Consider the following 12,682-nt stretch of genomic DNA (forward strand, 5'->3'; position numbering starts at 1 on the left):
TGGATTCTCACAGTGGAAATCTATTCCTCTGGCAGGCCACCAGGCAGGCTGAATTTAAATTTGGCAGGCTGTAGTGTCGTGTAAGGTTTACTTGTTCAATCAAGCATTCAATTAACTAACATGTCAGTATGTTGGTCCTTTGTGAGACAAATAAAAGGCAGCTAAAGTGCATTGAGGTATCTGAATGGATAGTTGTGTAATTAATATTTGCTTTTAATTTATTGTAAGATGTCCAGATGCTCTGGCAATTGCTTTCTGAGAAATCCTTAAAATAATTGACTGAGTTCTGTAAACTTTCTAGAGGGCAGCAGGTTTTCCTTTTCTTCCCTATGTACTTAAAATTGGGCAAATAATTCAACAGGACCTTTTAATTTTTTTTAACATTTATTATTATATTGTTTACAGTTATGACAAAATTTCTCTGTAATTTAATGTTTGTTTAAAACTAGAGTTTATCTATTATCTAATATGGTCATTCTTTTGGGACCACACTGCATTCTCCAACTCAGTAAACCAGGATTTGTTGGTCTGGGAGAGAAGAAAGCTTGAAATTTCAGGACATTTTTTTTCTCAGTTAATCTCATCCTTGTTAGCTACTTCAGCAATTAATCTTAGTTGTGTAAACACTGAACAGGGAGAGGGAAAGACATTTGAAGTGTGTGATTTTCTTCGTATGTATTGAGATAGGATGAAAGCATGACTCTGAAAGCATGACTCTTGTCCTCTGAAAGCATGACTTTACTGCTCAAATAAGTAACTGAGACTGTATGTTCAACTTTTACATGAAAAACTGGAGGAAAGAGATCAGGGCCTTTAAGTCTGTGTTTATCCCACTTAACAACAGTAGCTATGCTAAACATTTCCTATAGCCACTGAAGATGCAGGCATTTTCAGAGAATGACATAGCTTGGACTACCCATTAAGTACTGAAAAAGCCTGAGTCTATACTGAGAATTGAAATCAGGTGAATCAGACCTTCATGTGGCAACACTTTGCGTTTCCCCAAAATGGGGTGCCAAAAGAGATAAGCTTGGCCTACTGGCTGCATTGCATGCTCTATACTTACATCGCCTGCTGTCACTGACACTGAAATGGCAAGCACATTTCTAAATATCATTCCACTGGCGACCATTTGCCAGTCTCATATGATGCTTCAGGCCCTTGTGGGCTGTCCATTATGTGTTCCACTGTGCCATTTCCAATACACTATTTTGTATGTCTGGCAAGTCCTAGAATTGACTTTTATCTCCACTCCCTGTTGCATTTGCATCATGTAATTGTGCATTCCCCCCACTCAGACATTGGCCAAAATGTCATCTGCAGAAGGATCATTCCCACAAGTATCACCCCTGGCTTATTTTCCCTCTGGCCAAAGTTGTATTGATTTTTCTGCTGCCATCTTCCTGGCTAACAGTTAATGATTCCATTCAATGTAGAGATAATAGAGATGCCAGTATCCTTGGAGGGGTTAGATGTGATCACACAGAGCCACCTTCCCACCAAAATACAAAGTAATAAGAGATCCCACAAGCATTCATCTACATAAGACACATTAATTTGAATGATAATGGAAACTTCACCCAGAAGGGGTAGATTAGCTCTTAAATCAGATTTAAGGAATACCTTTTCAAACTTTACATCTTGAATTCAATATATAGACTTCATTTTTAAGATAAACTGCTTAGCAGCTACTTTTTTTGCATGTAATACACTATGCTACCCTGCATGTTCAAAACCCCTAATACATTTAATGTTTAGTAGGATACCATACTGAATTCTGTGTTCTGGAAGATTAATTTTATGACTATGAAAGATTTTTAAAATATGTGAGTAATATTTTCCAGGCTCCATTTAACTTTTCTTCAGTGTTCCATTTCTGACTGGAGTCAGCTTGGGGGCTTTATTTTCAGGAGGCAGAAGTTTGAGAGGTGTTCAGTGCAATACTGAGAAGCTGACGCACCACAAATGCCTAGTCATATTTGTAAAAACACAGAACATTGTGAAAAAAACCAACAAAAAACTATTTCATGTTTTTGACCTATTCAGTCTGAAACTAGTTCATACAAGGTTTGGAATAGTTAAAAAATATGACTTGAGTTTTCCTGCCAATATGGTAATTCTTTTAACCTCAAAATAGTATGTATTCCTTTTTCTTAGCATTGTTTCTTACAGTAAAGCACACCTGATTTTTCTTTTGTCTATAAATACTGCAAACCAAACAGCTCCCAAAATATCAATACAAATCTTATTCCTGTTTCAAGGACATAAGAAATATATGACAGCTGAACACGAAACAAATTCTTCCTCTGACATTTTATGTTCCTGCTTTATTTCCGTTCATGTTATCTTGGACATTATTCTTAGGAAAGTCATTAAAAGTTCAAAGGTATGTATGAGATTAAGGCTTTCAGGAGAATGAAATTGAAGATCAGTTTTCAGTACCGATATCTCTTGCAGTATGCAAAAATTTGACATTTCTATTGCTCTTGGGGTACATTATCAGCAGACAGTGAACTTAACTTTGGGTTCCTATGGTTTAAGGAAAGTTACTAGCATGCTGTGAAATGAAAAAGCAAGATTATCCTCTTTATTTAGCATATGTATGCAAGCTTCTAGCATGCCAAATTTTAAAGGGTATCATTTCTATAATTGGTGCTCCTAACACAGTGAAGATTTTATCTGCATGTTTCTGAGATTATCTGTATACAAAAGCACAAGTATAAAAGAACAGCCCAAGCTTTCTGCTAAGCATGACTTTTTTTTTTAGAACTTTTTTTTCCTTTCAATCTTTTTTTCCCTTTTTCTTCAACTTGAGAGATAAAGTAGGAAACTCCTTTACAGCCCTTAGAGCTAATGGGACCCAGGCAGTATTACTGCCAGGTTGAATCTGCATATTAACTAATCCTTTGTGTAGGGGTCTAGCACCTGACACTCTTTTATATTGCCATAATTAAAATGAGTCGATGGGTCAATTAAGGTGAACTTTTCACTATGGATGACCTTTGATTACAATAAGTGAAGAATCAATGGTATGAAGTCAGGACTGGCTGGAAATACTAATTCAGAAAGGCTGTCAGGTAGGCAGACATACCATGTAAAAAGGTCTGGATCTAAAGCTCAAGTAGGGCTCTGTCATATTAACAGTTGTATCAAACATTAATAGGTCCTTGCATGCACCTAAGGTACCTCTGTTCAATGTTGTACCTTAACATGCAATTTAATTTTCTTAAAAGTAACTGTTGCTGCTGCAACAATGTTTTCATTACCAGCAATGTTTTGGTAGTCCATGATTTGTAATACTGAATGTTCTTTTAGCAGCAATACAAATATTTATATTAAAGAGCTTCAGCAGGATAGGTGAGTGAATTCTCTTTCTTCCACAGCCTCTGGAAAGACAGAAATCTCTGAATTCAGTTCTGACAGTGATTTCTAGTGATAGGCCTGTACATGGAAAAGGGCCTCATATTACCCACAGGTGGTTTGATGAGGATAAAGAATTTTGGTAAAATAGTAAAAGATCCATAATCTTTCACCGGATGTGACAAAAACAGCAGGGTGAGGACACAGAATAATGGAGGCATTTAGTTCTTGAAATGAAATTTCATTTGTCAAGGTCTCAGAGGTATAACTCAGCAATCCAGTCCACACAAAGAACTCACAGATCTTGACAGAACTGATTTTCACCCTTTACCCATCATGTAAAGTTTCTAAAAGCAGTGAGTGTTAGCCTAACTGTGGCCCAAAAAACTCAGGTGAATGTTCAAGAATGGGTTCAACAGAGAGTGCCAAATCAACAGTGTTTGCTTTCCACAGTCCCACCATTTAGCCTTTGAAATAAACATATGAATTCAAAAAAGATAATATGAGAAAAGTCAAGAAATATCAATGCCAGTCACTTCTTTACTTTAGAACAACTACACAACAATAATTGAGTATGTCTGAACAACAGAACATTGCTAATTTCCAAAACTATTACAGTAAGGGGAAACACATTCAAATTATGAAAAACTTTTGTGGCACTATTCATTTAAAGATGCCAAAGATGGATGGATACCACTCCAGATCATTCTTTTATTTATAAATACACAAGTCAGTAGCAGCATAGCTCATTCTAAAAGGGTACTTCATTATTGCAAAGTAGTGTTTCTTCATACTTTTCCTCCAATAAGCAGCAATATGTCAAACCCCACATATTTAACTCACTTCTCTTGATGTCAGACCATGGCATACCCTAAAGAACAAATATTTGAATAGTGTTAAAATCCTGTCAGCTAAGTCTTGGGTATCCATCTGTTGCACAGATAATATACATACTGAAATGACTGCCATTTTTTACCAATGCTAACAAAATAGTCAAGAATTCTTGTGTGTCTATGTGTAATACATGTATTGCATGTATGGTATGCAAATCCATATGTATATACATCTATTATATGTCAATATGCATATAAATTTCTGCTTAAATATTTACAAACAATATATTTTTCAGGTTTAGTTTTTATATTGCTTTCAGCTGACTGAAAGGGCATATGGAAACAATAGGGACATATGGAAGAAAAGATCTGTTTTAAGACCAGATTGTGATACGTTTACTCATGTTGAGTAACATAAAAGGAATATTCCTTCTGTAGCATAAAATACTCTCTGCTGTGAAGAAGTGTCACAATGCAGCAAATTGTATTTTTTCACACTGTTAGACATTTACCATTCGTTTACCTGCAGCAATGATAGTGTCATGTCAGAACTAAATCTGGAGTTTGATTGTTTCATTTATTTCCAAATTCTATCCCACAATAATTTTCTCCAATCAGGGTTACTCTTTTATTTAGACAAATTGGGAACAAGCTCTTACCTCTGCTGTATAGAAATTACCAAGAAGGATTATTGAGGTATCCCATTTATAAGCATCATGCTGTTAAGTTTATGAGCTTAAAAATGTGACATTTTCAAATGGATTGCTAATGCCACACTGTATCCAAGTAGTGTTTAAACTGAAAAATTATTTGCTCTTTAAGGCTGATGAGACACTGCATATTTTACTCACCCTATTTTGCCTAGGCAGTAGCATGGATCTCAAAGTGTGAGTGGTTTTATGCATGAGGGGTGCACTGTTACTCACCCTCACATACCTCGGAAAAGAGAAAAAGAATGAAAATTCAAGCTTGCCTCTGAACATCTTTCTTGAACAGCCTGAAGTTTAACTCAAACTCCCCCACCCTTTTCTGCAGTACCCACACTGGTTCCAAATTCCACCTGAGTTCCTGCCAAAACACCTGGAGATATTTGCACTACAGCACATCAGAAGTTCCACCCAGTACTCTAAACTTCAATATTCTGTTTGTGCCCAACCAGGTACCCATACAGACACAAGAGAGAGTAAAAGAGAGTAAAAGGGATGTTTGAAAAGCATAAGCCACTTTACCTGGGAAAATGTCAATTTGCATAGATGATTACTATATGTACAAGTAAGAAAACGTAATTAAGGCCCTTCTGGTAGAGGTCACACACATGAGCCTTTCATTAAATTCTATAAGAGGTTGATGCTGAGGTCTTGATCCTGCCTAGTCCTGCTCTTTGATTTTAGCCCAAAGTAAGCACCACATGAAGGGGATAATTTATTTTAAAGATCCTGATCCTGCAAACAGTTTTACATAAATGGATCAATCTGCAGAATCAGAAATGCCCCAAGGCCACATAACAAAAATATGAAACAAATACGTAAAGGCATATTTTTAATATGAATGGCCTCTGCTAATGAAAGTTCTATCATGCCTCTAGAATATTTCCACCTAAATACATTTATGCTTGCAAAATTTAAAATTAAGACATGAAAGTGCATATTACTAGCTCCTCAATCGTAAATGCTTTAAGAAAAAATTCTAGTTTATTTGTTAAAGTATGGATAAAGTAACTGCTAATTTCAATAGCATTTCCATATAAAAAAATAGAACTTCACTGGGGATTTGGATTATTTAGACAAGATAATAGCATTTTGCAAAAGATATAATGCAGAAAGCCACAAGCACTTTAAAAAATCCAGCACTAGTAGTTTATATCTGTATAGATTATATCTACATAATCTGGAGCAAATCTACACTACTCTCCTTTTGATTTACAAGCAGTTAAGTACCTGATCCCAGTATTCATTAATTTTCTTGACAGTAAAACTGTAAAAAAACCGTGACAGATCAAACTGACATGTCAGAGGATCCACAACCACAGGGCAGCTTTACATGTCCAGTTTGAACTCAAAGTACAGAAAAGTTAAATATCTCATAATAATAAAGTAAGCAAATGAATTCCAGACCTGCCATGGAAACACTGACACTTGAACTAATGGCAGCACTAGATCACACTCTAGTCATATATTATTATTAACTTGAATTCTGCAGTGAACCTGCCCTCATCAAGGTAGCCCAGTCATACCTCCTTACCTATTTCTGGATTAATTCTTTGGGACTTCCATTTTTCTCCTGGGTTATAATGCAACAAGCACACTGTTTTCACACCATAAGCAGCAACACAAAACTTTTTAGTCACATCCAAGTATATTTGGGGGTAGAAAACTGTCTATAAGCTGCTCTAGCAGAAGTCTTTCATAGTAAATAACTAAATCCTGAAACTATCAGTAGCTACCCCAGATTGCTACTTCCTCTGTAGCTGCAGACAGAGTGGGAAACTGGGCAGGCTGAGGTACCTGATCCCACAAGATGCTCTGTGTCTTGAGATAGTGTTCCCTCAACTCCAGCAAACATTAGCTGGAGTTACAGATGTTCAATACATCACATAAACAGGTCTATAAATTCTGGAAGTTTTGCACATTACTTACCTGAATATGAAAGACACTTAAGTGAAATGAGGCAGGATAATTAAAGACTGTTCACACTCTACCACAACCTAAGGGCCATTTCTTGTCACACCCTGAAGGCCATGTCTTGTTATGCTTTCTTTTAACCTGAAATCAATAGTATATTGCCATATCAAGTATGCTATGATGATTTTTTTTCTTTTAATGTTATACAACCATAAGATTTGGAAGGAGAAAACGAATCCTAAAAAATGAAAATAAAGTAACATGGAAACATAAGAAGGAGATAGAGACAAAATTTGACAGTGGCAAAACCTGCTTTGCCACCCATCCTTACAGCCCTCTCCCAGTATGCACAGCCAACAACCAGTACACATTTTGGTTATGACAGGAAAACATTTCACAAAGGCTCTTGATGTTTCAAGAGCATGTGAATTGAGTTTTTAATAAAACATTAGTTTCAAAGCTACTCAAATGATTGCATTTAGAAAAGAAAATTGTATCCAAGCAAAATTATATAGAACTGTTACCCAAAGAACTAACAGAAAAGCTTGAAACATGACGCAGATGTGCAAAGTATCCTGACATGGTTGTCATATTACAAGTCAGTACTTGAACAGCAATGAATGAGATGTAAATATTTACCTTAGGTAGCTAGACTGAAGAATGCAAACAGATTCCACAGATATAATACAATTTGTCAATATCTTTACTGCTGGAAATGGAAATGTTAACTCCAGCATGCTACTGATCTTGAAAGATGAGTATAATCAATTACATTTTTTACCTGCCAGTTATTCATATCATTACCCTTGCAGGTGACTGCTTCCCTGCTTTCCATTTCTTGTTTCAAGGCACTGAACAATTTTTTATATCGCTTTTCAGCCTTTTTTGCAGATTCCCTACTGCCACCTCAAGTTAATACTGCTTGTTTCAGAACTAGTCTGTTTTCTTCCCTTGTTTTCTCATGTTGTCCACTGTCTGCCATCTCAGAAAGGTGGCCCTTCTGGTCTCTGCACTGTCACCTTAAATTTCACTCTTCCTCAAGGTCCACAAATTTTAACCACCTCCTACAACCTAATCCAAAGCTCAGTGAAGTCAGCAAGAGCCTTTTCATTAACTTCAATGTACTCATGATTTAGGGCCAGATTCCTGTCCATAGCTCTGGACTGAAATCTAGCAAGAGAATAAACAGCAAAAGTAAGTATATGGGTACCCTTGTTAATTACAGACTGATACTTGAACACAGCGCCATGGCAATACGATACCCTAAGTTAATATCATCTATGACGATGTCCAGTATATTTTCTCCAGTCCTAATGCAAAGGACTAAGGGCTTACATTGTTGTACCTTTATCTGTACGAATCTGGAGTTATGCCAAAGTTTTCTGACAGACCTTGAATAAATAAGCATACACTAGTTCCTGTCAATTCTTTTATATTCTACAAAATGCCTTTCTATATCTAGCTAGGTAAAACAAGGGAAAGTGTCAAGTTTATGACCCAGGTTAGTGAATCATTACAAAGAAATCCAGAGTTAAAATGGCTGTTTAGCCAGAGTGACAGAGTATTCAGAAAGCACAGTGAAAAGTTCAAAGCCGGTATTTTTTAATTTTTACTAGTGAAGATGTATAATGCTGTCCTTGTAAGGAACCTCTGTCTAATCCTATGTTATTAAACTAACAGCACTTTGAAGAAAAAGCATTCCAGAAATCAAAAATAACACTGGGACTCTACTTACTTCATTTTTCTTACCTTCATTCATAAACATTTTGTTATTTATTCCCTCTTCATGTTATTCTCCCTGTCTCTTACAACCTTATGTCTCTAAAGCATATTTTTTACAAGGGAAAATAAGAGTAAATTACTTTTACCCACCTTTCCTTCTCCCACCACTTTTTAACTTTCTGCAAGTGCCTTGTTGTAAAGCCAGTGCCTTTCTGCAATCCCACAGTGCTCTTACCAAGTGGTACAGGGAAATCAGTTCTATCAGACAATTTAGGAGACCTAATATGGTACAATAATGAAGTTACACAACTACTACGTAGAAGATTCTGTTCATGTTATGGGAAAAGCCATCATCAGACAGCAAGTATCGTCTGTATAAAGCTAAAATATTACACATTTATTACAAGGTATGCTGTGGTTTGAGGCTATTTCAACAGTAATTACAATTCACATTTTTACGCTACACTGTACTAAACAAGGTACTTTAGGGGAGGGGACAAGAGTAACACTGGCCATTACCACATAACCAGTTAGATGACCTTCACTGAGGGGGTGCAGTTTTGAGGGTAGATGTTTGGGTTTGGATTATGTTTGGTTTTCAAAAGATATTTATGCTAACACCTGTATTATAACGAAGTACAGTCCATCCTCACAGCTTCAGCTATGGGAGGTATGTTTTGTAGAAATGAAATCACTGTTGCAACAAGGTTGCTTATGACTTTTTTTTGTATTAAACAAGGAGTTAGGACACAGTACATTGATGGGGGTGGAATGTATCATAGATACAAGAGAGGTGTATTACTTCTTTTCTGTAGTCTGACATTGATATCAGAAGAGAGGACAAAAACAAATGCATTTTCTTTCCAGCACTGAAACATGCAAAGACAAAATGCTCATTACAAGCTGTATGCAGCTCAGAATAATAATAAAAAGAAATGCCCCAGTGTACTTGCTTAGACTTTTAAAAGATACATATATTTAATTCTCTGCTTAATTCCAAGTTTTGAATTGAAAGATCAATCAGTGAACAGGATCTGAAATACAGAGAAGGCATTGCTCACGTCACATTAAAAGGCATCTTTCAAATGCTGCTGTGGATTTCTAAACTTACATTGAATAGAATTTTTAGTTGCTGGAAATTTGAAATGCAAGATGAACTTGGCCACATTACATGTATTTCCTTTAAGTGGAATTGCAAATATGCAATAAATTGCTGTTTCAAAGAGGCAACATGCAGAATTCAAAATTCTTTGTTTCTTCCAGGATTCTGTTGACCTGTGCATGAAGAGGTATTGAAGCAGTGGTGCAGTGAGAATCACTACAGCGATACAAATCCACAGCTCAAGCATGAGATCCTAGAGGCTGGATCCCTGAGGAGCAACACAGAGGATACTGTTCCCCAAAATACACCATCTCCTTTAACGAATGAATTTAGTTTTAGGAAAACAGTTGTTCACCAACTTTTTTTTTTCAGAAGAAAAAAGGCAGGAAGAATGAGAAGAGGGAAGAGGTGGAAAGAGCTTATGCATTATGATGACATTTAGCATGGAGCTGCAAGCAGAAAACAAAGGTAAATATTTTAAATGTGACAGATTTCAACCAGAAACGTGAAAGCATTTTCCCCTGTAAATAACTTGCCAGAGTTGACTGGGACAAAATTTGGGTTGCAGCTACAGGCTGAAGCAACAGTGCTGAGAAAAAAACCAAAACATTTTTCCCCCCACCCTAACACCCCCTTCCTCTCCCAGAGCTAAGTATGACTGATACTTCTGTTTGGCTGCAAGGCAAATATTAGCTAGATCCACATCCACAGTCCCAGATGTTTAGAACTTATCATGGATTAAAGCCATGAAATAAAAATTAAAAAAGAAATTTCAATTTGAAATTTTATTGGCATGTTGCTATAATGGTCAACATTGATCGACAGCAGAGACGTTGTCCATATACTCCGAGAGCAGCCTTCCTGCACCTCCCCCCTTCCTCTCACTCGCTCTTTCAGCATTAATGTTATTAAAAGCCAAACAAAATACTGGCTATGGGTGTAAAGAATGCTGGTTTTTTTTGGAATGTTGCCATGGATCCTGCTTCCAGTCGCGTCCCACGGAAGGAAGGTGCAGCCTCCTGTCTCTGTGGCAGGCTGGTCTCCCCGGGCAGGGCAGAAAGAAGATAGCCATATAGTCCTGCTCCTCCCTATTCTTTCCCATCCACTATAGTCAGGTCTTTGATCACCCTCAGTTTGCCACTGGCATCGATCCTGCGCTTCTCGCGTATTAGATCCTCCAGGCTGTGGAACCTCACTGTGTGCACCTTGTTCTCTGCCAAGTGAATCTTGAGATAGTACTGCTGCTGGTGCTGGGTGCCGGCAGCCGCCTGCAGCTCCCCCCCGGCTTTGAACTCCCGTTTCCCGAAGCGGCACCAGGCGGCGAAGCTCTCGGAGTTAGTCCAGCAGATCTCGTCGCTTTTTAAGCCCAGGTGCCCGCAGGCGTTCTGCACCACCAGCTCCGCCACCAGCGGGCGGAAGCGGTACCAGCTATTCACCACCCGGCCCACGTTGCCCGCGGCCGCCTCGTACAAGCTGTCCTGGCGGATCTGTCCCTGGTGCAGGTGGATGATCTGCCCAGCGCCCACGTACACCGCCCAGTGTGGCGGCGGGTGCTCCGACGGGCCCAGGTAGAGCAGCTCCAGCAGGTCCCCCGGCTTGCAGAGGGCAGGCAGGGCTGACACCGAGTAGACGCTGAGGTCCCCAGCCTGGGGGCCGCTGCTGACCTTGGAGAAGATGCATTCCTGGCCGCGGAAAGCGGAGAACTGGGTCTCGTTCAGCACTAGCTGGTGGTGGAGGTGGTGGGTGGGCGTCTCCTGGCCAGGGCTGCCGGAGCCCTTCACGCCGTACTTGTCTGGCTGGCCTCGCTCGTCCAGGTCCTCCTCCTCATCCGAAAAGAAGTAAGCCACCCCGACGCGCAGCTCGTCCTTCTCGATCCCCGAGGGGTCCCCGGTCGGCAGCTCACTGTAATTCAGGTGGGTGATGCGATCCAGTTGATTTCCCATCAATGACAGGGCGAGACGAGGGCAGGAATCGCCGGATCTGAGGGAGGGTGGGGTGGGCATAGACAGAGAGAACAAGAGATGGGGAGCAGAGTGCAAACGGAGGAAAGGAAAGAAAGAGCGAAAGAAAAAAAAATGAAGGCACATACAAAAGACTTCAGCGATTCCATCCTAAGCCTCCGTCCCTCCCCTCCCTGCAAGGGGTAAACTCCCATCGCGGATCCTTCCCCTGCCCGCAGGGTGCGGGGCAGGGGAGAGCCCCGACCCCCGGCGCTCCCCCACGGTCCCGGACCTGGCTCGCAGCGCCGGCAGAGGAGGAGGCTCCCGCCGCCAGCAGCCCCGCGCGGGGGGACCGACTGCCCCGGGAGGCTCCGCTGCCCGCCCTGCGAGGGCAGAGGGCTCCGGGGCCGCGGGGAGGGTCTGGTCGGAGAGTCCCGAGCCCTCCCTTCCACCGCCGCAGCCGAGCCGAGGCTGTGGGGAGGCGGCTGAAGGAGCCCCCGGCTCCGCAGCTGGCACCCCTCCCCGCCCGGTCCCCGCAGCCCGCCCGGGACCCGGCAAGGAGCAGGAGATCTGCACCTGCACCCACCCCCACTCGAGGGGTCCCTCCCGTCCTCCTCCGTACCCGTGAGTCGCCCAGCGCCAGAACCCCCCCAAACTCCTTTAAAGTCGTCCTGTCCCCATGGGCGCCGCAGAAGGAAACGAGCTCCGTCCTCCCCGGCTGCTCCGCCCGCGCCGCTCTGGGCTGCGCGGCCCCTCCGGCAGCCCTAAGTACCGGCGGCGCCGCCGCCGAGCCCGCCCCGCCCCGCTCATTGGCCGCGCCCGGCGCTGGCGGGGCTGGGCCCCATCACGGCCCACGATCCCGCCCCGGCCCGCACAGAGCAGCTGCCCCGGAGAAGGACAGTAACCCCTTGGCTGCAGCCGCCGAGGCAGCCCTTCGCCGGAGGGAAAAGGAGAAAATAAAAAGAAAATTTTGAAAAAAAGTAATTTCCATCCAACTAACCCGTCCGGGTTCAGCAGGTGGGACGCGCATGGGCAAGAGTTGCTCCGTCCCTCGATGCTGGAGGTGGGTGCCCCTCTGCCACCTCGGCAGCCTCAGGGTGTACC

At 41.3% G+C, this 12,682-nt stretch overlaps 1 protein-coding gene across 1 annotated transcript; it reads right to left on the reverse strand.

Annotated features, from left to right (window-relative positions):
- Positions 1-8,903: 8,903 nt before the first annotated feature.
- Positions 8,904-12,312, reverse strand: LRATD1 (LRAT domain containing 1). Its single transcript, XM_071548329.1, has 2 exons — positions 12,201-12,312; positions 8,904-11,618 (listed from the first exon to the last, which is right to left on the reverse strand). The coding sequence occupies exon 2, from the start codon at positions 11,579-11,581 to the stop codon at positions 10,727-10,729; it is 855 nt and encodes a 284-aa protein (XP_071404430.1). The 5' UTR covers positions 11,582-11,618; positions 12,201-12,312; the 3' UTR covers positions 8,904-10,726.
- Between the last annotated feature and the right edge of the window lie 370 nt (positions 12,313-12,682).

The sequence above is a fragment of the Pithys albifrons genome, chromosome 2 (assembly GCF_047495875.1).
Source record: "Pithys albifrons albifrons isolate INPA30051 chromosome 2, PitAlb_v1, whole genome shotgun sequence".
Taxonomy (NCBI): Eukaryota; Metazoa; Chordata; class Aves; order Passeriformes; family Thamnophilidae; genus Pithys; species Pithys albifrons.

What these genes read in the sequence shown, in the direction of transcription:
- LRATD1 (XM_071548329.1), bottom strand. Translation starts at nt 11,581, where the DNA reads ATGGGAAATCAACTGGATCGCATCACCCACCTGAATTACAGTGAGCTG.